The following is a 24175-nucleotide window of genomic DNA, read 5'->3' on the forward strand; positions in this document are numbered from 1 at the left end:
GATATGGGCACTACCTCCACCATGTCCGGCATGTCCATGGCCACCTCTACATCTGCCTCGATGACCATGGCCATGGCCACCTCCTCAATCTCCTCAATGTCCATGCCCATGTCCACCTCCTCGTCGATGTCCATGTCTAGCATGTCCAGCATGTCCATGTCCATGGTTTTCACCAACTCCCACACCACCCCCCTCTTCTCCTCCCAGTGGGCTCCCTCCTCCAGTGGTACCTACGCCGGCACCTGCATCTTCCTCATCATCCTCGCCATCATCGGCCGCTGTCTCGTCGCATTCAAAGCCCTCCTAGAGCGCCGCTGGCTCGACGCCCACCTCAACCGTCGCTACGTCGCCATCGCCGGAAAGTCCACCGAAGCGGGGCGCATCGAAGCCGATCCCGACGCCAAAGCCGCCAGTCTCGTCACGGCTCAGGGTGTCGAGGAGAAAGTCAAGGTTGTGCGGAAATTGTCGCATCAACCGCTCCCGTGGCGCTTCAGTGTGGATCTTCCCCGTGCCATCATGTATCTCTTCATCACGGGTGTTTCTTATCTACTGTATGTCGATCGACCCTTGCGCATTGAGGATGCAGTTGCTAACCTGAACGCAGGATGTTAGCGGTCATGACAATGAATGTGGGGTATTTCTGCTCTGTTCTCGCAGGGGCCTTCTTGGGCGAGCTGGCCGTGGGCCGGTTCGTTCAGTGGAATGAGCATGACCATTAAGTGCTCTTAGATTTTGGAATATCTTGTGTTGCATGGTGTTTGGGATTGGCGTTGCATTGCATTAAGGGTAGCGTGTCATCTGCATTGCGGGTTGTCTGTCGTTAGATACCCTCTCTGATCATCGGGTTTGTTTATTAGTGATACCATTGGGCTTGAGGTTCTGGTCCAAACCAGAATAGTGCCTGTACATAGTTTCGTCTTGGCACGATGAAGAAATTCACACTGGAATAAGTAATATGTGATATATCCTGCCATGTCTGCAAGGAGCGTACCTCGTTAATCCAACTGCCTTCCAGGTTCAGGTGCGACTATCGTCGGGGCCGGATGAAAAGCTCGCGGGAGCCGACAGCCATGGCGTGATCGTCAGTAGGTTGTCCAACTCCGATTGGTGCGGAATTGGGTCGACCCAGGCGCGCGCAGTGACCCAGTGCCACTAACCAGGAATGGAAATAGATACGCTGGGATTCAATGCGAGCCTAAAGATCCTTGACAATAGTGCATTGGAAATCAATCTGTAACGCTGACCAGCCACTAGGTAATGATAAGACGTAGGTAATGCAGGTTTGATCGCAATCAGTCAATCTCATAAAGCCCAGCCATTAGAACACGGCAATCACCACAAAACTAAACCTGGTAAGCACTGGTCGGTCGAGGCATTAATCCCGCCTGATCGTACGTCTCGTCAATCGCCTCCATCTGGGCAATGCTTTCGTCCCCATCAATCCACACCCCGGACCCTGCCCGACCCTTAATCCGATTCACAAACTCCTCCAGCTGGCAGCGCCAGGTCGTCCACCATTCCTGATAGGTGTTGGAACGGTCATCACCCTTCGGCCAGTTGTATGCCTTGATATGGTTGGTTTCATCCCACGTGTCGACGTTTTCACCTTCTCGGCGAAGGAAATGCTTGTCACAAACATCGATCCGGTGATAGAGTGTTGGCATAAGATGATTCCACAGAGTCACCTTCCGTTGAATATGATGGTGTAATCCATCGCCTCGTTGCTCGACCAGTGCCTCTGCTAGGATTGCTTCAGTCATGGGCCATTTCAATTTGGGTAAAGTTTTGAACCATGAAGCAGGTAGGAAAGACCACTCTCCTGCATACATCAGATCCCCCTCGATGGTTGCAGACTTCCCACTGTCAGTGACATAGGTAGCTGATATTCCCACATCAATTTGTGGCTCGATCGCAGATCCGTCTGGTGCAGGAGGCATGGGGCGATATTGAACTTCGATTGGTCGGAGATGCTCTCCTTTACCTAGGACCTGCCGTACGCATGAAAGAGGATACGTGGCGAGGTCCATGAGGCAGCCACCCGACAACGCGTACTGGAAACGAATATCATCCATGGAGAGGTATCCCTTGGGAAGGTGCTGCTGGGAGTAAACGTGCTCCACGGTCCCGTCCCATGGAACCTTGCGAACCAATGAGAGGAACGTCTGCCAGGCTGGATGGAACTGATAGTGGAAAGCCTCAAGGAGGACAGGGGCATTTGGGCTAGTCACCATGGGATGTCTAAAGAGCCTGAGCGCTTCTTCTGCATTGGAGCAGGATGGCTTCTCAAGGAGGACGTGCTTTCCAGCTCGGATGGACCGCAGAGCCCACTCATAGTGTAGGGAATTTGGCAGGGCAATGTAGATTGCATTAATTGACGGGTCGTTCAGGATATCTGGAAAGCACCATCATTCAGACTTTAGCTACACTACCGTTGGAGAATGCTCACCCTGATAGGTATCATGGACGATAGGAATGTTGTATTTTTTGGCATACTGGCGGGCTCGCTCGCGATCTCGAGCAGCAACTGCTGCAACAATGACCTCTGGGTGTGACTTTGCGGGAGTGATCAAGGCGAACGGACTAGAGCAATGTAAGTAGCATATGCGTCAACGTGCGTAAAGCTTACGCTATGTTGGAGGCCCCAAGCAATCCGATTCTGATAGCGTCATCCCTCTTGGCTGGGGTCGGCGGACTGACTGCCGCTTGATAAGCCCTTTTGGCGAAGTCGAAGAAAAGCATACTGAATGCTTAATGAAGATCAGGATCCTGCGAGGTTGCCTGACATGACAAGTAGGCGGGGCGAAGGTGAGATGGGGGGGGGGGGGGGGGGGGTATGTCATGGGTATGACGCGAAGGGTTGAGTGGCCCGGAAATCGCCAGACGGGTCACTTCCGGATCATTGCATCAGTCTGTTTGTCTGCTTTGCTTGGGATCGTGTGTACTCCGTAGTGACTTTGTCCATTCTCAATAATATGACCTCGGTCCGGTTAGAATGAGGTAGATTTAATTATGGCGGCGGATATATACTACCGTTGTTTGTAAATCTCTAACTCCACTACAACCCTAGCATGCTTACTAGAACCTAGATACAAGATGGATGAATCAAGTATAAACTTCCAAGAGGCGTCCAGTGCATATCAGTTTATAAGATGCCGGGGTAGAGACTCGCCTAATAGGTACAGAATCATCCGTAACAAAGATCAATGTATGTATACTTGACGCCCCTCAACAGTATCAATGCCTGCAACATAGATAGTAAGGCACATTGGGCTGAATGATTTGCATGCGACCTTGAACTCTACCATACACACACGGATATGTCACTCTTGAGCGGACCGGCTTGGCAACCATCCATCCAACACAGAACTGCAATAGAACACAGCCACATTCCGGCTTTTCCCCTCGGTTCTAATTCATCAAATATATCCGAGATTCTAAACTTTTCCGTGGTCCAACTTCAGTTTCCCTTCTCCAAGACCTGAGGCCCTCCGACTCAGCAGTCATGACTAGGCTTGGCAATCCCCCACATGGGCGGGCTCGTACCGGGGAACATCATCGGATTTGCCAGTGTTGAGAAGAAATGAGCACATTTCCTAACCCAAACAGCCCTAGTGCAGCCATGTCCAGAGAATTGGCCAATGGAGATGCCAAAACCATCGGGTCTGGCTCTGCAGGGTCTGGTCGGTTTCCGGTGTCACCAACAACATCCGATCCGACCTTCCACTGGAGCTAGTATCAGGTCCATAGTTGGACCTGGTCCCTTCTGCATGAATCCAACTCACATCCTGTAACTTACTAACTTCGCTTAACCCCTGTATTGCCAAGTTCAAGTCCGAGCTCGCCTACCCTTGCCCGCTTTCTTGCATATAAACACATCCCAGACGCCTGTGTAACGCTTTCCTACAAAACTCTATTCTCAAGGACTTTCCCGCCCCTTCAGCACCAGTATGCAACTTCCTATCCTCTACCTGGCGTCTCTTGCGCCCTTGGTCGCCGCCCACTTCGAGCTCAAGTACCCAACTAGCCGTGATGGAAGTGAAGACACGATGACCCAGTTCCCCTGCGGCGGAGCTGCCCAGTCAACCAACCGCACGCAGGTGTCAATTTCCTCCGGTTCATTCCCTGTGGCATTGTCCATGGGCCATTCGCAAAGCGCCGTGGAGGTTCTTCTGGCTCTGGGAACCGATCCCGGTACCAACTACAACATCACCCTTCATCAGACCTTTGAGATTGAGGGATTGGGAGCCTTCTGTCTCCCACACGTGCTGTTCGACGAATCCATTCTTGGTACTAATATCACCGATGGAATGAACGCCACTGTCCAAGTTCAGAGCAATGGCGACCCTACCGGAGGTCTCTATGCTGTATGCTTTTTGTCCATATTGGGTTTGAAGATATACTAACTTCTCCCAGTGCGCTGACATCCAATTTTCGTCCACCGTCGAATACGAAGAACCATCATCCTGCAAAAACAACACCGGCGTCACTGCCATTGCTTTCACCGGAGCTGCAGCACAGCGCAACGCCAATGAGTCCACTTCCACCGGAGGAGCCCAGGACAGCTCTTCCTCGTCCTCTACCACCTCGAGCGGCTCAAGCACCGCTACCTCCACCGGTGGTGCTGTTGCATTGGAGACCGCTGCATGGGGAATGCTGGGTGCTGCGGTTGTTGGTGGAATGGCTCTTCTGTAAGAGCTAGGTTATGAACTTGTGGTTCTGGCATCCAATATGGTGGCCAGGTATCGCGACTAATCTTTTACGGTGCATAAGGCTATCTGGTTACGACTCCGGGAGACGCCTTTTCTACCATTCCCCTCTTTTACCTATATGTAGTGGAAGAGTGTCCCAGTGACTTTCACGCATTTATCCTCTCAAGTCCCAAGCTCTACGGAAATGGAAGAACCAATATCATCTGTTTAGAGCTCTAAATCATCGCCCATGCGGCGATCTCAAGCTCTTCTGTTTGACGATAAGATCAACCCTACTATCGAGACCCCAACATCGGTAAAGCGTATGTCGAGTTCCAAGTCGTGCACTTGGGCTTGCGACGTCTTCTGGATGACAATCTTGAGGACACCTCCCCAGACCTTCCCCGGTCCTCATTTGATAAGACTGGATGTGGAATACGCACTATTTGAGATATAATTCTCCACTATATAATAGACAATAAGACCAAAGTACAATATTGACTACTATTCACAGAAAATTTTTTCTTCTCAATTAGGTCCGTAGTTCGAGCCTGTCTCATCCAAATTGACGGACGGGAAAATAGCCACTGCCCATGCACCTACAAACGGAACGTTATGCCTGAATATGACAAACCTCAATTTTCAGGGACAAGTGCTGGGAATGGTCCAGCCAATTTTATATTATTCCTCGAACAAGCCTGCCCAAGATCTTGAGATGGCATCAAGCATCCTCTACAAAGATCACGCGCAATCAGGTGTTGATACTTGCTATGGAATACGCTCATCTCAAACAGTATACCATGCAGCGTCAATTCGACTGGAAACAGCCCTCAATCCAGGTACCACATGATTCTGAAACAAGAGAGAGCGCAAATATGAACCGGCCGGTTTCTTGTCCATGATCACGGCTACCCAGCCTTACGATAATCCAGATACGGAGTTCCATATGTGATGAACGAGAGGTCAGAATGGCCTCCAATGCATAACCCCGGTTGAATAACCCAAAGTAGATTTTCCCCATACGGGAGTCGCTGTCTTAATGGAATAGAATCTGGAACGAGATCAATGCAATGACTGTCAACCTCCCTTGAGGTCAAAGTAATTGGCCTTATGGAAATATAATGACTGCTATATTTCCCAGAAGCAAGTGATCATATCAGTCGTGTTTTCATGGTATCAGGATTGCTGGTATAGAAACCCAAACAAAGACCTGTTTTATTGGTCGGCTCTAACACCTGGACGCCTTACAATGCCAGCAAGCGGGGGGGTTTCACCTTAACTTCTATCGTAATAGAGCTCAACAGCAGCGCCACGGAGTAATAATAGCGTTGCCTAGAAGCAGCTGTTAGGCGTCCCGTGTTCATGTGCAGTGAGATTCCAGATAAGCCAGCCACGCGTAATTTCGCGTCCAATGCCTGTCTCTGTTCAGTAGACATTTAGGTGGCCGCCGAGACAAGCTAGTCTTCATTTGATATGAAAACCTAATTTGATTGCGATGGTTAATATGATGATCTAGCTCTTTGAGGATGGATCCAGTGCTGCCTGGATAGCATGAGCGTGGTCGCAAAGTTCTCCTCTAAAGGAAGTTCTTCGCGAGCACGGCCCCGAAATATATAGTAGTGGCGGCGCGACCCGTCGGCATTTGGAACGCTTGATATTGTCGTTTGTCTGCCTATTGTTCTCCGCCATCACGTGGTTGCTCAGGGGAACCCCGTTTTGTTGCAACAAAAATAATGTGCTTTCGTTTGGATTTTGGCTGTAGTCAGAATTTAATCGACTATAATTAGGCACACATAAATGGATAAGTTCGAGAGATTACGTCCAGCCGGTATGTGACAAGTGCTGTGCTTTAGTCGGGAAAAAGTGCCGAGTGACTGACATCCGACAGGATCGTTGGAGAAATACTCCATCGTGCGCCTCCCGCTCAAGTTCTATTTCAATGTGGCGGTGTCGGCAAACTACACCCTTCCCGATTTCTTCACTCTGCCCATAAAGGACTATGTATACAAGGCATGTGAAACATTGATCGACCAGCACCCTATTCTCTCTGCCATTCCAGACAACGAAGAGTCCAATGACCCTTGGTTCGTGCGTCTCCCAGAAGTGGACCTAAGCCAGCCGGTGTCGTTCCAGAAGCGCTCTCGTGACTTTCCTGAGGGGGATGAGTCTGATTTTGAATTGTGCGAGTTGCTGCAAGTACAACATAGCACCGGGTTTACGGCGCCGTTGCCATACTGGAGGCTATTTATCTTGACGGATGATGCGAATCAGCGGCGCTTCACGGCGGTTTACGTGTTCCACCATGCGCTTGGAGATGGGACGTCGGGGAAAGCATTCCATGAAACGTTTCTGGATGCGTTACACGCTGCTGCTTCCTTGAACCCGGGAGAAGCCAAGAAGATTATCCCATCGCCGAAGACACCCTTGCTGCCTAACCTGGAAGCAGTCCATCCATGTACTTCAACCTTCTCTTTCATTCTTAATACTCTGTTCAGGGCCAAAGTATGGTCCTATCGCGACCCAGGTCTTTGGACAGGGGCGAAGATCTTCATCCCGATTGACACACAATTACGCCAAATTGTCATCCCAGCGGCTGTGTCTGCAGGATTTAGGAAGAACTGTCGCCAAAATAGTGCTAGTGTTACCTCTGGCCTGCAGGCAGCCATTGCGCGCGCTTTATTCACCCATCTACCGGAGAAGTACACCAAAGTTACCCTGACCGGAGCTATCTCAGCCCGAAGGTGGCTGAAGGAGGGAATCACAGATCAATCGATGGGTGTCTGGGTTATGGACTTTGGTGAATCTTTTGTTCGAAAGCAGGTGAATAAATACCCTGACGCCTTCCCATGGGGCGATGCGAGAAAATCCCGCGCAACCATTGAACGGACCCTGAGTCGCCGAGGTAAGAATACCGGTGTGGGCTTGCTCAAATACGTGGACAATTTTCAGGAATTCATGCAGGGTAAGCTAGGCAAGGATCGAGGTGAGAGCTTTGAAGTGTCAAATGTCGGAGTCTTGAATCCCAAGCAGACAGAAGACCCGTCGCGGCCGCAGATTGGACGAGTGATGTTCTCCCAGACGCCCAGTGCCTCTAGTGCTGCTCTGGCGGTGTCTTCCATCACAGGCGGAGATGGCTTTTTAATCCTGGGCATCACATGGCAGAAAGGCGTTGCAGAGCCGGAGCTGTTTGATGCTGTTATCGACACGCTGGTAAAGGAGCTGCACAATGCTGCCCAATGATCCGAATGTGCCATGTATTTGGGATGCCATTTTGGCTCCATGTTATCTATAGTGGATTGTATAGACCTGCATAATGTGTAATGAATGAGCTTTATTGTGAGTGATGGATGATCTCCGCGGCGGAGCGGCCTCCGGAGTCCGGTGATCGCGCCAAGGCGGTAGGTCTGGTTCCTCGGCAGAATCGCGGGGAAAGGCCCCTTCCATCATTGTTTCCATCTGTCGAAATCGATCCATCGTCTACAGTTTCTCGCCTGATTAAGGCAACCGATATCAAAATGCCTCCCCGCGCCCCTTATATTGTGCCGGCGCTCAAGAAGCACACCGCGACGGTGATCATGGCCCACGGATTGGGCGATAGGTTGGTTTCTAGCGTATCGCATCCCGGATTTACCTTTCGCTGACGGTTTCCTGCATATAGTGGTGCTGGATGGTACGTTTTCCCTATATTTCTCCCACGGCTACCGAATACCCCTCCCTTAGCAGAGACTTATCAATCGGATGGGCAATAGGATGGCTCTCGCCCAGAACTGGCGCCGTCGCGGCATGTTCGACGAAGTGGCTTTCATTTTCCCGAATGCGCCCATGATTCCCATCACTGTGGTATGCGATGACTGGCACTTGGTCAAATGAGACTTGAAGAACCCGGACTAAGATAGCGGATATAGAACTATGGAATGAGCATGCCGGGATGGTACGACATTTCCAAGCTGGGTCGTGATGTGAGCAATGCAGCCTGATCTATGTCGGTAGAGAGGACTGACGGTTGTATAGTTGGACTTCGAGGAAGCCATCCGCCACCAAGATGAGCCGGGCGCCCTTCGCTCCCGCGATTACTTCAACACCCTCATCAAGGAGCAGATCGATCAAGGCATCAAGCCCTCCCGGATCGTCCTCGGAGGATTCTCGCAGGGTGGAGCGATGTCCCTCTTCACGGGTCTCACGAGCAAGGAGAAATTGGGCGGAGTGTTTGGTCTCTCTTGCTACTTGTTGCTCCATGATCGGGTCAAGAACTATATTCCCGAGGACCATCCGAACAAGAAGACGCCGTTCTTTATGGGTCACGGCACGGAAGACGAGATGGTCAAGCATGATTTCGGAAAGCAGTCGGCGAAGATGCTGGAGGACCTTGGATTGGAGGATGTCAAGTTCCATTCGTACCCGTGAGTTTCCCTTCTTACATTTCACGCTATCATGGTTGCTAACTCGTGGGTAGTGGCCTCGGCCACTCTGCGGACCCGGCTGAGATTGAGGATCTGGAAAAGTTCCTGGGCAAGGTCATTCCTCCGGAGGAGGCTGCCTCTGGGTTATGACTTGGTCATGACAGCGGGGCACTGGCCGGGCCATCATCGGCTACCCCCGTCACATATGGAATCTTTCTGGGCATTGTTGTATTGGTAATTGCGGTTTTGATGTCGAGGTTCGGCTCGAGAGAGAAACGAGCTGCACCGATGAAGCAGGATTGAACATACATTTGCTTTTGGTTTCTTTGAGATGTCTAAGCGATAGATCAATATCCATGTGTTGATGGGATCTAGTAGCCATCTAATCTTCACCTCTCTAACACTTGATACGAATCTATTGCCCGGTCAAAGCCCGCTGAACAGATGCTTCGATAGCAGCCACCATCGCCTCCGTGTTCTCCACATCAAAGGGCACCAAATGCCTTGACCCATGATCGTAGAATTTGGACTTTGCAGGGTCACACACCCCGTACAGATGCATACTGGAGGAATACAGCTCATCCTGCTTCCCCACAATATTTGTCGTGGGGATCTGGACCGGATACTCGCCCCCGGGAGGAGGCACAGCAATGACCTCGTTCCCGGTGCTGTCATACGGCAATGCACCACAGATGAACACCGCGAGCTTGAACAGGGGCTCTTGATGCGTTTTCGCGTGGTGCGCGACCATGGCACACGCGAGCGCAGCGCCTTGGGAGAATCCCATAACAGCGTCGAAGGGTCCATCGCGCTCGATAATCTGGTAAACGTGCTTCATGGCGGTAGCGAGATTCTCACCCGGGGCCTGATCGCGAGGATAGTGGTTGTAGAAAGGGCCAGGGAAAAGGCCCTTTAGCTCTGCAGACGGTCAGCGACACGTTCATCCCGGATCCGCGGGGGCGGGGTGATGTACGGGGTTCAACTTCGCCTTCCATACAACCGTTGTAGTACTTGAATGTATGGCCTTTTTTGGCAAGGTCATAGCTGATTCCACCTGATCGCGTGGTTAGAATAGAATGTGACTTGAAATTGACGGTGATGGTCTATCTGGACCGGTGCTTTTGTGCCCGTGACCATTGGAATCGATGTTCAATTACCGGACTGGATCTCGAAGATCTATTGATGGTGTCAGAGTTCATGGCGGGGAAACGGAGATAAGAGTCGGCGGTGGCATACTTCAGCGTTGGTACCTGCGCCATGGAGACAGAGGAACCGCATCTTGAATGCGATTGTCCTTCGGGAAATATAGGTGTGACAGGTCTGATCCGCGAAGATAATTAATGGATGATCAAGAAGGAAGAGGACGAAAGAAAGTTGACGAGACCAAGAACCCCTCCTCCGACCGTCAGCCCAAGCACGGCTGCCACTAAACACTAACGTAAGATCTTGCCTTTCTGCAAGCCACTCTCGGCCTAGCAACATTCCTTGCCGATTCTCTTTCTCTGCCTTCATCGCGATCCTGCCGGACCCGACCATCCCTACTTTTGCGACCAATTCTGGTCCTACCCACCTCCGTCCCCATGTGAAAATGTCCCACCCTGCGGAGTTTCTCCTGGACGGTTTGGTCTCCGGCACCGAAGCCGGGCCCCGTGCCGCCCTGGAGATCTGGTTCTCTTTACTGCCCTTCCGCCAGGGGGCATCAGGGGTTCTGCGTCACTCCTGTCTACGGCATCTTGACAGCTCAGGCTGATCACTACATCAATGGCTTCTATCGTCGATTTCTTTTCGAATGTTCTCTTCCGCCCTGTGGAGTCCTATTGCAGCTTTGGTCCGACGGTGAACGAACTCACCCTAGGTTTGCTGGGCTATTCCTTCAAGCCGGAGGTTGATATCAATGATCTGTCAGGGAAGGTGGTCTTCGTCACCGGAGGTAATTGTCTTTTTCCTTGGGTTGTCTGACACAGGAGACTAATTCCTTTTGTCGGTTCACAGGGAACGCCGGACTAGGAAAGGAAACGATCCTCCAACTTGCCCGACACCATCCATCCCGTATATATCTCGGTGCGCGGAGTGCAGCCAAAGCCGAAGATGCCATCGCTTCGATCCGTGAACGAGTTCCATCCGCTGATATACGACACATATACCTGGACCTAACATCGTTCAAGTCCATTCGTGCCGCCGCAAAGCAGTTCACATCGGAATGCGATCGCTTGGATATCTTGATTCTCAACGCAGGTATCATGAACACCCCGCCTGCGCTAACGGAGGACGGTTTCGAGATCCAATTCGGAACAAACCATATCGGGCATTTCCTACTTACTGAGCTGCTATTTCCTACGCTGCAGCAAACCGTTGCTCTGTCGTCGGATGTCCGAGTAGTGACGTTAGCCTCTGCCGCGAACGTTAGCGCGCCACCCTTCGAGATCATGACTTCTACGTCGGCGCTTTTAGCCAGTCACACACTGACCCGGTACGGTGCATCTAAGGCGGCGAATATCCTCTTTGCGTCGGAGCTGGCTCGTCGCCATCCGGAGATTCTTTCCGTCGCAGTCCACCCCGGCTCCGTCGTGAGTGAGCTCTGGGATCATACGAGCAAGATAAGTGTCATGGCCAAGTATAGCATAGCCACCATCTTGGCTTTCAGCCGGAGTATACGTACCGGAGCCTTCAACCAGCTCTGGGCCGCCGGAGCAAAGAGAGAGCTGTTAGCCAATGGGGCTTATTATGTCCCCATTGGAGTGCACGCTGCGGGCAACCGGTATGCGATTGATACTGATATGGCCCGAAGGCTGTGGGAGTGGACTGAGAAGCAGATTGCTGAGAGGTCTTGATCTTCTTACAGCCATCGTCATATGGGCTGCCTTTGCATCAGTTCAGCGGAGGCGTTGGACGGCTTCTGAGTACGCCCGTCTAGCTATTTGGGAAATAACATGTACATATTTCCGTAGTTGATACATATATCATGGCATAATGAACGTCGGATGGCGTGCAGGATGGGCCGGATAGCGGGAGTCGGGTAGTCTCGCAGATTACCGGATTAGGCATGAGATGCCGGGGTGCGGGTGGTGAGCTTCAGTCCGGTCGCAATGGGCGGCACCACCGTCGCAAATTGGTGAAGGCTCTACGAGAAGAAATGCCACACCTATGGGAAACAAAGGATAGCCCAGTCCTGGACGGATTGCCTCTCTGTCCGTGGTGCCTGAGCGGATGATCTCGACCGACGGCGACATCTAGATAGATAGTCCGCGGCGGGCGATCGTTAGGGTTTAGCCGAGGAGCCTCTGGAAGGCAGTCCCTCGTTTCGCCCACAACCAGTCACCACTCACCAGCACGTCCATCCAGATGTCCCCAATGAAGGAACAGCCGATCCCACTCCTCCAGAGAATGTAGTCCGTAGCATAGAACCCATGTAGTTGATGAGACCCTCGCCCGTAGCGTAGCAGAATCACGAATATTAGCGAGCGCAGCACTGGGAGTGGACGCAGTCGGCGCTGCTCCCCACACAAACCCGCCGGCGCATCATCGAACTTCATCTCATCCTCCCACTTCCACTTGCTCTCCTCCTTCCCCTCCAGCACCACCCCATCATCAATCTAGGTACGTATATACACTGCCCCTCTTTTTGTCCCTGGAAATCGAGGTTCCCTTTCCGGCTACACGAAAAGCATCTCTCCGAAACCCTCTCCTCGGTCGGTCGCGATTCGGATTCTTCCCACCCCCCAACACTCTCTCACACGCCATTCCTTACCGAGCCTCTCTCTGTGTGCAAAAGTTCCACACTCAACAAACCTCAACCGACGAGATCTGACAACTCCGCTTTTTAGGTTTGAACGGAATCAGTTCAATATCACACCATCAAAATGGATCAGGCAAAGTTGGCTAAGATGCAGGCTAGCGTGCGGATTGGTATGTTTTTTCCTCTTTCTTTTCTCGTCTTTGGATTTTTTTTTTCTGCCTCGATTTATAATCATCTCCATAAGAGAGGAGAATACTCTCGGTGTACGTGATGGAATGGGACCGGTTTCTGCAAGACATAGCTAGGATAGCTAGCCTATCCTGTTCCATCACGTCACAATGGATTGGTTGATTGATCGATTTGCGTGTACGGTTAAAGACAGCTAAAGCTAACCTCTATTCTCAACTTTATAGGGTACGTATAATATACCACACCACACACCACACCACACACCACCCTCGAACTCCTCCACGCATCCCACCAGAAAACTGACAAAACCCAGAGGCAAGGGTACTCCCCGCCGCAAGGTCAAGAAGGTCCACAAGTCCTCCGGTGCCGATGACAAGAAGCTCCAGGCCACCCTCAAGAAGATGAACGTCCAGCCCATCCAGGCCATCGAGGAGGTCAACATGTTCAAGGAGGACGGAAACGTCATCCACTTCGGTGCTCCCAAGGGTAATTCCTCCCTCCCAATACCTCCCTACCCAAATTATACATTCTCTCAAACTGCTAACACTGCTATGATCTGTGATCTAGTCCACGCCTCCGTCCCCTCCAACACCTTCGCCCTCTACGGTAACGGCGAGGAGAAGGAACTCACCGAGCTGGTCCCCGGTATCCTGAACCAGCTTGGCCCCGACAGCCTTGCCTCCCTCCGCAAGCTCGCCGAGAGCTACCAGAACATGCAGAAGAACCAGGCCGGCGCTGACGGCAAGAACGACGACGAGGACGACATCCCCGACCTTGTTGAGGGCGAGAACTTCGAGAGCAACGTTGAGTAAACGATCTGATCTACATCCACCATGCGAATGATATGTGTGTGTCCGGGACCACGAATGAAACCACGGCTTGTGCTCTTGTTGCGCTGGCGGAGTTTTGTTTTGTGTTTGTGATATCTTAGGTTGATTTGAGAGAGGATAGTATTGAATCAATAAAATATGAATTTTTTTTTTTCTTTTATGGATTTTGGGGTTGGGTGATTCTTGTGATTTAGGGGTCGGGTGCGGGATGGTTTTGGGGGAACTTGGTCTTTCTTGGAGTTGGAGAGCTTTGGAAATATCACTTGGTGGTTTGGATGAGTGATTTGTGGAATGGGGGTTGTGTTGATGGCGGAAGGGTTGGTATTCCCTTGTCACTGACATTGTAGTATTGACTCGGTCGAAGGGCTCGACGAGGTAGACCGAGAAAGTCTGATTAACTCAGATGGTAGATACTAGTAACTTATAGCTAGTAAAGCAACTCAATCTTCAACAAAAGATATAGCAACCGCTGAACAACATGGGTATTGGTATACATCAAGAATCGTGATAGGACCGCAACAATCTCATCTGCTCTCCACCTGGTTCATTGAAGACTTCTTCGGCACAAACGGAGCGGTGGTTGGCTTGGATTTCCTTCTTTCATCCTTGACGCGCAGCCCTCTGCTCAAGCCGCCGCCTAGGCCCCGGGCAAGCGACGCAAATGGAGACGCAGCCTGCCATTGGTCCAGGTCGTCTTCGTGTTGACCAACATTAGCCACGGCATCGCTGCCGTGTTTGGAGGACCCAGAACCATCGGATAGCTTGGCTCGATGACGGTAGAGAGAGCCCTCGCTGCCGTGCGTGCTCGGGGAGGTCGGGTTCAGTTTCCATGGGGTGGTTGGTATGTCGGTGTCTATGTAATCGGCGCATTTGCAGCCGCAGCCGCTGGGGCAGAACTGGTATTCGTCCTGCTCGGTGTCGTGCAGATCACGCTGGGGGTCCGATGAAGCCATCGAGAACCAGCCGCGATGGCAATCGAAGCAGCTTACGTGACCGCAACCGAGGCAGGGGATGAGCATTCCTTCGACGACTTCGCCGCAAATAACGCAGGGTATTTTGAGGGGGAGTGGCTGCTTTGGTTTGCAGTGGGGACATGTGATGGGCGATGTAGCTATGCTCTTTATGTGGCTCTTGGGGGCCACGTCGGTTAGAGCTTTTGTGGCAAAGATGGAATGCTGCAGAGCCTGGCCGCAGCTACTGCAGTGGCGATGGATCTCCAGACCTTGGTTATCGGTGTCGGCAGCCGCTACTGTGGAGCTTCTGCGCTTGGAGGTTGGCAGTGAAAATGAATCATGGTGGCTTCGGTGGCGACGGTGTGATGGTGTCTCCTTGGTTGGGTTTGGGTTGCCGCCGATCTTGAGCACTTCGCTACGTTGCACTGGCAGGCCCCAAATGGAGAGCAGGTGAGCGTATACTGCGCGATATGAGCGGTACATCCACTCTTTCTTGGGGTCCAAAAAGCTGTGCTGGGACGGCCCGTTGTTCTCGAATGCAGCCTGGTTTTTCAAGACTGCTCGAACCTTGGTAGATGGCTTGGCAGGGGGAGGCCTCTCACTCTCCGTATCAGAGTGGGTATGTGAAGTGAGCGCGGTGGATGTGGTCAGGTAATCGGGGACTGCTGAGGCAGGTTTAACAGCAAATGCACTTGTCACCCACACACCCGGTCCACCGATTGTATTAGGACTGCCATTGGGGTTGAGAACCTTTCTGGACAGGGCGGTTGCTGGAGGAGACGCCGACGAAGGCCCAAACGTAAGGGACCGCGAGAGAGAAGAAGCTAGGACAGAGCCAAGGCCAGAACCACTGCGCGGTTGGGATTGTTGATCGGGGGATGCAGCTATTGCTATATTCTGGGTCCAGGTCTTCCTATCTGCTGTCAAAGGCCCGGCTCGAGAAGCCAGAGGGGGGGTTGTGCCTGTAGAATACGGAGGGGTAGAATCTGGGCGCCAAATTTCAGACGAGGACCGCCCAGAGCTATGTGTGACGGGCGTTGCATGGCTGTCCTTCGGCGTAGGGGCAAATGGCACGACCGCCTGCGGTTTGTTCTGCATGACCGAGTTCGGGGAATATAGATCAAATGAGAATGCGTGCTCCTCCATTCGCTTGGACACGGCCCTATTATGGTGGGGTTGTTCCTTTGAGGTCTCGTCGCTGTTGGGCTCATGCAAAACACAGGACAGCATTGCAATCATCTGTACATCGCCGATCTGCTCAAAGTGCTCGAAGAGGGCAGGGATCAGCCAGTGACCACCGAACGGATGATCGCCCCATTGGATCACGGCATTCGCAGACTCTTTGGAACGCGGGTCCTGGCTCCCCGCGTCGTAACTCAGATCCACAGCACTATCTTTCCTCTGGATGTATGGCCGGTCCAGGGTATCAAACCCGGATGAAAACATCGAGGTTTTGCTGTTGTGCAGGATAAGCCGAACAAGTCCCCAGATTCGGGCCAGCTCATGGTAGCCGTGGTCCAAAGCCACTGCTGAGTTATGTGCGCAGACGTCTGTAACTTTGCCGCAAATGCGGTACTTACCAGCTAGATCCCGCTTCGCTGGGAGCAGATCACTGAAGTCGTGGATCGATATGACATTCTGTGAACTCTCAGACGACTTCGCCGTCATCGCACCGATCGTTGATCTCTGGGAGTTGTCCGTAGAGCGCGGCCGGTAGAGTCCAAGACTGCCACCACTCCGCCAAGTCTGGGGCGTCGGGAACCGGTGTTGCAGTCCAGACAATATACCAGAGGACCCGGACGAGCTGGACGATTCAGCATCCGAATCGTCTGAATATTCAGAGGCGCCATCGTCAGTACTGGCCATCGTGACAGATGTTCGAGGTCCAGGTGAATTAGTCTGGATACGACCGAATCCTTCAAAGACCTTGTCTGCTCTCGATAGCCGGGTCATTTCCTTGAACCCGAGGTTTTCCAGCCAGTTCGATTTATCCTTCTTGGACGGGAAAAAGCACACCAACCGGCCGTCATTGGCCCAGAGTGCACCGCATCCCTTGGCCACGGGGACCATTACGTTGGCATTGACCGGACGAAGCAGTTCGGAGCTCATGCCTAGATCTTGGCTTTGAGACAGCCCGACTTCGTCTTCATCACTGGACTCCTCGCCGCCTAGCTGACCGTTGACGGGCGACTTGACTGTGTCCGCGGTTTCCCCGAGGATCCATGCTATGCTTTCCTCCAGAGTGCTCTCGCCCAAAAGATAGCGAACAACTCCTTCAAGACATCCTCTTTTGTGAGCAAGGAAAGTTTCGGCAATTGTGCGAAGTTCGGCGATGATCTTTTCGGCGAGTTGATCGGTGACAGCCGCGGTTTTCTGCACACTAAACGCCGGCAGGGCAGCCCGAGGATAATCAACGGGGAATTTGATGTCGACTTTCAGGAAAAGGGTGTCACCGTCTGCGCCCCACGGTCCAAGAAGGGAAATGGTTGCCTTTCGTTGCCTGACATCTACTGATTCAAAGGCAACCTTGGTGAACTTTTCGCCCACATGGGTTATCTCGTCCCCGAGCGTTTCAATATCCCAGCCGGATATTTTCACGCCACGCATCCAAGAAATAGGATTGGTGTCGGTTCGAATGTTTGTCCGGCCCTGCATCCCAATCCTAGATTCCGTGTTTCCTCCTCCCTGCGTCCACGCTCGAGCATATGGAACCGATATTGTATTCATCCCCGGGTTACGAGAAGTCTGAGGTGTAGAGCTTTGTCGAGTAGTGGGTGACAAGGAGTCCGTATCTTCGTCATCTTGTTCAACATTCGTGTCGCGGTACGACCGATACAGGGCGCCCTTGCGCGTGAGGTGTAGATTCGACATGTAAGACTTTCCTTTTTCGAAGCCAACCCTTTGCATAATATCCGGATCTACTCTGTGTAAGCGGAGCTCCCGATCCGTGCCCCAAGACACTAGCTGGAACTCTCTGTTATCGATGCCATCCACAACTCCGCCGCGGGCTCTCCAGAGGAACTCCTTCACTTGGCCCTTGTGCCCTGGAAAGCTATGCACAAGAGGGAGGTCATCATTGGACGTAGAGCCGTCTCCAGCTCTGCGACTATACAAATGAAGATCACTGTTGCCTCTTTGCGGCATGGCTAAGACACCCCATCCAAAAGGGGTATTTCTCGCCCGCCATACTGGAAACGGTGTCTTGATCACCTTCTCTGGTACCTCGGTATCCACGGTGTAATCCCAAAATTTGATGGTCTTATCCAGGGAGCAGGTCACAAGAGCTCCGGGCCGCACCCGATTCCAGTCTAACCCATAAATCTTGGTACTGTGTGCCTCGATGGACTTAATTGGATACGCGCCCATCCGCTTGTCCCATATCCGCAAAAACTTGTCGTGGGAACTGGCAATGACATTGGGGTCCTGTCGGTTCCACTTGACCTGGGTAGCTCCGGCAAGCCAGTCCGAGAACGAGATGGCGGGACGGGAGGGAGTCCGGAGGTCCCAACAGTGGACGAAGCTGTCAACAGCACAGGTCGCGAGCATGTCTGCATGGTATGCAGAGAAGTTGATGTCTGTTATGGCTCGAGTATGGGCATGTAAAACATGTTCAATAGGGCTTTGCGAGCCCGTCATGCCCAGGTTCCATACCAGCGCCTTTTGGTTTGACGTGCTAACAACCCAATAGTCTCGGGAAGCAAACGGAGACCACTGAACATCTGCGACCTCCCATGGTGTGTGATGCGGAAGATATCTGGGCGGCGAGTATGGCGAGTCCAGATCAATGACGTGGAGACCCTCCTTTGAAGCTAAGACCACATCCCGTCCACAGGGCGATATTGACATCGAACCGACAGGCTGCTCCACATGGAACGAGCTATCCTCGCCAAATGTTGGGCTGTCAAAGGCCGATGAGGGTGGCCTAGGCTCGTTGAGGTCCACCATGATTTCGTCGCCAACTCCAGCCTTAGAAAGGTCCTTGATTTCTGTGCTACCTATCGGCTGCTGCCCACACCTTGGGGGAATGTCGGAGTCAAGGAATCAGGAAGCACATTGGTGGGAAGTATATATGTAATCATAAACAGCGCTCTCATATCGGCCGGAATCTTCGGGGGTTCTCCATCAGTTGAGGAGGGTGCGCAGATATGAGGAATTGGCTGCGCGCATTGCGCAGGTCTTCATGGGGCGGTCGAACTTGGAATTGGAATTCTAGAGATGCATGTACCGTAGCTTCGTTGAACCAATGACAGAACTCTATTAAACCTCGGTTAGGAATGGAGATGAAGAAACAGTACACAAGTCAATTGGAATCTTGCCTAGGGGGAAAGCATCCGAACCAAGGGCCTCAATCAGCGCCAGCCACTCCGCAAGTCTGGGGTTGGCGAGTTGCTCCCGGCCGGTGCCTCCGATCCTCCCAATCGGACACAGGATCTTACATCCTTGGTCGCTCCCGTCTCCCGTATTCATTACGGTAGGCGATTTAGCCAAGGAGCGTAGCCCCTCTGTCGGTTACGTCGTTCCATATCGAACACCAGTGATAGGAATATCCCCAGGTGGCCGCTGTCGAATCTCACCCCCGACCACCTGCTTGAGGCTAGTGCCTAATCCTCCTATTTTAGCAGTTTGTGGAAAAGTCATCCGCTGCTTTTCGACGGTCACAAACTGCAGGAGCAGAGCCGTAAGCCCCACCTTATAAACGTGAATCGCGGGGGTGCACAGTGCATTAAACGTTACTATTCGACAGGCTCAAGATGGCGTTGCCAAAGAGAATCATAAAGGAGACCGAGCGTCTTATGGCAGAGCCGTAAGTAGTTCTCTCATTTAGCCGGGTGCCGCCACAGTAGCGATTGTTGACGCATACATGTCCACAGAGTTCCTGGCATCAACGCTGTACCCCATGAAGACAACCTACGTTACTTCGATGTCTCCATCCATGGACCGGCGCAGTCGCCGTACGAAGGTAAATAACAACCATTCTCTCTGGGTTGTTCGGATGGCCGTTGATTGCTCTGAAGGTGGCATCTTTCGCCTCGAACTGTTTTTGCCTGAAGATTACCCGATGACTCCGCCCAAGATTCGCTTCCTGACGAAGATCTACCACCCCAATATTGACCGCCTGGGGCGGATTTGCTTAGATGTGTTGAAGAGTATGCATTTCTATGGACAATTACTGGAAAGAGTCCGGTGGCTAACGTATTACTAGACAACTGGTCTCCTGCTCTCCAAATCCGTACCATTCTGCTCTCAATCCAGGCGTTGCTGGGAGCCCCGAATCCGGATGACCCGCTTGCAAATGACGTTGCTCAACGCTGGAAGGAAGACGAGCCAACAGCTATACAGACGGCGAAGGAGTGGACTAGAACCCATGCCATGACCTAGATAAAATGGGCAGTAAGGATACAACCTGCTGTAAGAGCGGCCATGCTGTGATGTGACCATGAGCAAAAGTATTGCATTTTGCCTCCCTGGCATCTTTCTAGGCTAGGTCTCAATTCTCTGGGACCTGTCATCTCTCCCATATGGCGGAACAGGCATTCTCCATTCATCGACTCCGGTTCGTTTCCCCAGAAGCGCTCTTGTATGGCGAAAGAGCTATGGCTCATTCCAAATTGTGTGGTATAGGCATATGCTTGCTTTCTTCAGGCTACGATCTAGTTGTTCCGATTTTAGAGTGTTAAGCTTCAATAGAATTGCAATATACCTGTAACAGATCGTTCTTTTCCGCGTTGGCATCTACTGGCTTAATATTTCCAGGGTAACTCCGGATGTGGAATGCAGGCCTCAGCATCTACCTATAGGAAGCTTTGGATATCGACTACAGCCGGCTATGCAGCCAGCGATGCTCGTATACCAGGCATATAGTAAACTTCCAAGAACAATAAGTACTTGGCATCTAATTTTAGACACCAGCTAGGAAACAGACAATGGTGACTACGTATCCTGCCTGCGCTTTACTTGCATATCAGACACCTTAATAGGATTCAATTTAACAACATACCTGATAATATATATTATTATTGCAGAACTTCTTCTTTGAAAATGGTTCTGGAGTGTGCCTTCCTATGGGCATGGTCACCTGCCATACCCGGCAAGATTCACTTTGCTCCTGCTCTCAGCAATAGTCGGAGTGAAACTCACCTGTACTATTGAAATTACCCCCATCTATTTCTTCTTCAAATTTCATCACTCTCTTTATCAGCTCGGTGCTGACTATTGTTACTATCAGTGGTATCTAATAAATAACAGACTACCCACGTTCTGAGCACTTTAACATATTTAGAAGCCTATCGGCCAAGATGCTGAGATGGAGGAAAAACAAGAATAAGAATGGGAAGAAGAGCGGTAGAAGCTACCCTAAGGACACTAGGTACAATTTCTTGCAGCTGCATTTCACTGGCTTGAATTAGCTAAAGTGTCTGTAGTTCTGTCAACTTGTCTGACAGCCACGCTTCTGGGAGCGAATCACACGCTTCCCAGCCAGACAGCAGCAATCTGGTGCTGTCTGAGCTTGACCTACAAACTGACGACATCACCACCCAGCTGGCAAGCATGTTTCGCATCACTGATGACCAGGATGACCCGCTTCTTTTATCTGCCGTGAATGAGGATCCTTCTCAACAAATAGAAGGAGAGAGTGATGTAATGTCTCTGGATGGCTCACATCCCAGCTCTTTCCCAGCCGACTCCCAAACATTTCAATCTTCATCCCCCACCCCTAAAAGATTTCATAAGACCCTGTCTCCCTCGCATCATCCTGATTCGCTCAACATCAACGATACAATTAAGACCGGGCGCGGTCTGGGCGGAATCTTGAAAAAGCACAAAAGCAAAACGTCCAAGAAAGTCAGATTCGCGATAACACCCACGAAAATAGTGAAGCAGTACAGATCAGCTTATGGTGGGTGATCTGGCGCCCAGATGTTTTTGTTCAACATAGTGACCGTTGAGCCAGAGCTCAGGTAGAAAATGAATAACATGGACGCCTAGTATCGTGCTTATCCAAGCTTCCCATCCCTGGACAGTCATAAACCCGACCGAAGCTTGAAGCAATGGACACAAGTCATCCCGGAAGACCTGTGCGCCAGTGGTGGAAGTGGCAAGGGAAATGGGAAAAGCAGAGACAAATCGGGCAACAAGTATGATGAGCGCTTTCCCATAGTTAGCAAGAGCTCTTTCAATGATTCGGTAACTGGTTATTCCAACTTTACAGCCTCTGGTCCAAGGCTGCTAACAGAGTTAAAGGTCGAGTACATCCGCCAGAGCACCGCCTGCGAAGCGAAAACGCGCGATCTCAGCAAACCCCAGTCACGCTAGAGAGAGAACGACACCAGGGTTTGGGACTACAGGAACATCTGGTGTACCAAATGCTACGCCGAGTGCCCTATCTGCGATACCTCCTGCTGCGTGTACGAGGAACTCCGGCGCGCGATCTCCGATGAGGGATCTGACCATCTCGTGTCGCGAGACCGAGGGCAAACGATGAGGCTCATAGAGGTCGTTGGAGCCTACGTCAAGGACGCAAGCACCTTCTCGTTGTGCTGGCGCATGGGGGCTGCGAAAGGCATGTCTGCCCATCCTGTAGTGGGACGTGCCCGGATGATTGGTGCCAATATATGCAATGTAAGGTGAGCAACGACTGATGTCTCTTTCTTTCAATCGGGACAGGCAATCAGGCTTACAGTCGTGTTTGCTCAGGAGTGCAAGGCAGATCCCCGGGCTAAATGCGACTGGCACGAGCGGCCAACGGTGCGCCGCGTAGTAAAACGATAAGGCATGATCATGAAGTGACGAAGTGATGACTCCTCTATCTTTGATAGTTTGTTGGTTGACTTGGTTAATTTTTTGGCCTTACTGGTGGAAATTAGATAGTATATAGTAGATGTCAGTTCTGGTTTCGTCATTCATATTTGAGGCATTAATCTGCATTGCTGAGGGCAAATATCTATGGAAGTGATTCCGATCCGAGTGCGCCATCAGATGAACAGTTGTACTTTGACTTTGAACAAACAACTGTCAGACCCCTCCAAGAAGTCCGTGCCTAAAACAAACTCATCGACCGCAAACACCCCGATCCCCGATATCTGGAGAAGTTGAGGCGGAAGCCAACAGCCAAGGGCAGGAGCGGTCACGTGGCACCGCTTAGCGAGGCTCCGCACCGCACCACAATTGTGTCAGTCTCACGAACAGCTCGCCGCAGAGACCGCTTCGACTCAACCACCCAACGCCAACCGACAACATCTCGTCTCGACCGGCTGCGCATCTCAGACGTTCAAGATGCGTACCTACGACGATTCTTTCAGCGGTCAGAAGATCTACCCTGGAAAGGTGCGTTTTGTGTCCCTTTCCGCCAGACAGAACTGCAAAACCGACCGACCTCGATTCCACCACGAAACTACATCTACGCCTTGCACCAAGGCATGCAAAGAATACTCAGTTGACGGTTTTTTGTTCAATATATAGGGTAAGCTGTACGTCCGTGGCGACAGCAAGATCTTCCGCTTCCAGAATGGAAAGTCCGAGTCCCTTTTCCTCCAGCGCAAGAACCCCCGTCGCATCGCCTGGACTGTCCTCTACCGTCGCCAGCACAAGAAGGGTATCTCTGAAGTCAGTACCGCCATTTCTCCCTTTGGATTAATTGTGTTTGTTTTGTTGTGTTACTATACGGGTTGAAGAGGTGGATTGATGGATCGGATTACGACACGAACTTGATGACCATGCGTCATGGGGGATGACCAGTGCGGGATCGAATGGATGGATACAACCTGGGACACGATGCAACAGCAACTGCTTGGAGGAGCCTATGTGGGGGACACATGCTGACGGGACCCTACGTGAATACAGGAAGTTGCCAAGAAGCGTACCCGCCGTGCCGTCAAGAGCCAGCGTGCTATCGTCGGTGCCTCCCTCGATGTGATCAAGGAGCGCCGCAGCCAGCGCCCTGAGGCCCGTGCCGCCGCCCGCCAGCAGGCCATCAAGGATGCCAAGGAGAAGAAGGCCGCCAACGAGAGCCGCAAGCGCGCCGAGAAGGCCAAGAACGCCGCTGCTCCCGCCCAGCGCATCCAGAGCAAGCAGGGTGCTAAGGGCTCTGCCCCCAAGGTCGCTGCCAAGTCGCGTTAAAACGGAATTGAGGCGGCACTGGCTTGGGCTGGGGAGTAAGGAAGAAAACACAATGGGAAATGTGTGGACATAGGGAATTTGGGAGGTTTCATCCCCCAGGAGCGTTTTTTGCCTCACAAAGTTTCTATTTAAACAAACGAATTTCTTTCGGCGTATGAGCGATGGGTCGGGGAATTCCTTGCAGATGAATTCCCTCCCTCGGATAGGACTTTCTTCTATCATTTTTGCGCCCTCCCTCTCCTCCTCCCCCCTATGGTATCTT

The 24175-nt window shown here is 51.8% G+C and overlaps 11 protein-coding genes across 11 annotated transcripts; 8 read left to right on the forward strand and 3 right to left on the reverse strand.

Moving 5' to 3' along the window:
• Positions 1 to 108: 108 nt before the first annotated feature.
• BO94DRAFT_463026 (copper transporter family protein) lies at positions 109 to 719 on the forward strand (the record flags this gene model as incomplete). Its single annotated transcript, XM_025608000.1, has 2 exons — positions 109 to 551; positions 605 to 719. 2 exons carry the CDS (start codon positions 109 to 111, stop codon positions 717 to 719), a joined length of 558 nt encoding a protein of 185 aa, XP_025468840.1.
• A 485-nt stretch (positions 720 to 1204) lies between these two features.
• BO94DRAFT_533949 (Gfo/Idh/MocA family protein) lies at positions 1205 to 2742 on the reverse strand (the record flags this gene model as incomplete). The annotated part of the gene is made up of 3 exons (XM_025611432.1): positions 1205 to 2392; positions 2447 to 2580; positions 2627 to 2742. The coding sequence occupies 3 exons, from the start codon at positions 2737 to 2739 to the stop codon at positions 1344 to 1346; spliced, it is 1296 nt and encodes a 431-aa protein (XP_025468841.1). The 3' UTR covers positions 1205 to 1343.
• Positions 2743 to 3729: 987 nt separating this feature from the next.
• Positions 3730 to 5178, forward strand: BO94DRAFT_533951 (putative GPI anchored protein). Its single transcript, XM_025611433.1, has 2 exons — positions 3730 to 4364; positions 4414 to 5178. The coding sequence occupies exons 1-2, from the start codon at positions 3948 to 3950 to the stop codon at positions 4690 to 4692; spliced, it is 696 nt and encodes a 231-aa protein (XP_025468842.1). The 5' UTR covers positions 3730 to 3947; the 3' UTR covers positions 4693 to 5178.
• Positions 5179 to 6344: 1166 nt separating this feature from the next.
• Positions 6345 to 8203, forward strand: BO94DRAFT_533953 (uncharacterized protein). The gene is made up of 2 exons (XM_025611434.1): positions 6345 to 6516; positions 6577 to 8203. Exons 1-2 carry the CDS (start codon positions 6486 to 6488, stop codon positions 7926 to 7928), a joined length of 1383 nt encoding a protein of 460 aa, XP_025468843.1. The 5' UTR covers positions 6345 to 6485; the 3' UTR covers positions 7929 to 8203.
• Positions 8147 to 9529, forward strand: BO94DRAFT_533954 (palmitoyl-(protein) hydrolase). The gene is made up of 6 exons (XM_025611435.1): positions 8147 to 8286; positions 8347 to 8358; positions 8438 to 8528; positions 8594 to 8647; positions 8700 to 9088; positions 9142 to 9529. The coding sequence occupies exons 1-6, from the start codon at positions 8204 to 8206 to the stop codon at positions 9236 to 9238; spliced, it is 726 nt and encodes a 241-aa protein (XP_025468844.1). The 5' UTR covers positions 8147 to 8203; the 3' UTR covers positions 9239 to 9529.
• On the reverse strand, positions 9250 to 10443 carry BO94DRAFT_533955 (uncharacterized protein). The gene is made up of 4 exons (XM_025611436.1): positions 10325 to 10443; positions 10246 to 10264; positions 10062 to 10142; positions 9250 to 10006 (listed from the first exon to the last, which is right to left on the reverse strand). The coding sequence occupies exons 1-4, from the start codon at positions 10364 to 10366 to the stop codon at positions 9504 to 9506; spliced, it is 645 nt and encodes a 214-aa protein (XP_025468845.1). The 5' UTR covers positions 10367 to 10443; the 3' UTR covers positions 9250 to 9503.
• A 406-nt stretch (positions 10444 to 10849) lies between these two features.
• BO94DRAFT_555611 (putative short-chain dehydrogenase/reductase family protein) lies at positions 10850 to 11919 on the forward strand (the record flags this gene model as incomplete). The annotated part of the gene is made up of 2 exons (XM_025613814.1): positions 10850 to 11018; positions 11081 to 11919. The coding sequence occupies 2 exons, from the start codon at positions 10850 to 10852 to the stop codon at positions 11917 to 11919; spliced, it is 1008 nt and encodes a 335-aa protein (XP_025468846.1).
• Positions 11920 to 12909: 990 nt separating this feature from the next.
• Positions 12910 to 13998, forward strand: BO94DRAFT_533957 (nascent polypeptide-associated complex subunit family protein). The gene is made up of 3 exons (XM_025611437.1): positions 12910 to 12994; positions 13326 to 13499; positions 13581 to 13998. The coding sequence occupies exons 1-3, from the start codon at positions 12949 to 12951 to the stop codon at positions 13823 to 13825; spliced, it is 465 nt and encodes a 154-aa protein (XP_025468847.1). The 5' UTR covers positions 12910 to 12948; the 3' UTR covers positions 13826 to 13998.
• Positions 13999 to 14276: 278 nt separating this feature from the next.
• Positions 14277 to 19165, reverse strand: BO94DRAFT_25590 (Mtc5p). The gene is made up of 2 exons (XM_025606464.1): positions 19113 to 19165; positions 14277 to 19050 (listed from the first exon to the last, which is right to left on the reverse strand). Exon 2 carries the CDS (start codon positions 18739 to 18741, stop codon positions 14368 to 14370), a length of 4374 nt encoding a protein of 1457 aa, XP_025468848.1. The 5' UTR covers positions 18742 to 19050; positions 19113 to 19165; the 3' UTR covers positions 14277 to 14367.
• A 154-nt stretch (positions 19166 to 19319) lies between these two features.
• Positions 19320 to 20508, forward strand: BO94DRAFT_514322 (E2 ubiquitin-conjugating protein UBC13). Its single transcript, XM_025609883.1, has 5 exons — positions 19320 to 19474; positions 19541 to 19600; positions 19668 to 19756; positions 19812 to 19943; positions 20000 to 20508. Exons 2-5 carry the CDS (start codon positions 19548 to 19550, stop codon positions 20173 to 20175), a joined length of 450 nt encoding a protein of 149 aa, XP_025468849.1. The 5' UTR covers positions 19320 to 19474; positions 19541 to 19547; the 3' UTR covers positions 20176 to 20508.
• A 584-nt stretch (positions 20509 to 21092) lies between these two features.
• BO94DRAFT_593307 (60S ribosomal eL24 domain-containing protein) lies at positions 21093 to 23913 on the forward strand (the record flags this gene model as incomplete). The annotated part of the gene is made up of 9 exons (XM_025616177.1): positions 21093 to 21163; positions 21219 to 21694; positions 21734 to 21755; positions 21819 to 22100; positions 22128 to 22416; positions 22462 to 22542; positions 22972 to 23121; positions 23257 to 23400; positions 23638 to 23913. 9 exons carry the CDS (start codon positions 21093 to 21095, stop codon positions 23911 to 23913), a joined length of 1791 nt encoding a protein of 596 aa, XP_025468850.1.
• Positions 23914 to 24175: the final 262 nt, after the last annotated feature.

Source organism: Aspergillus sclerotioniger (assembly GCF_003184525.1).
Source record: "Aspergillus sclerotioniger CBS 115572 chromosome Unknown BO94scaffold_10, whole genome shotgun sequence".
NCBI classification, from domain to species: domain Eukaryota; kingdom Fungi; phylum Ascomycota; class Eurotiomycetes; order Eurotiales; family Aspergillaceae; genus Aspergillus; species Aspergillus sclerotioniger.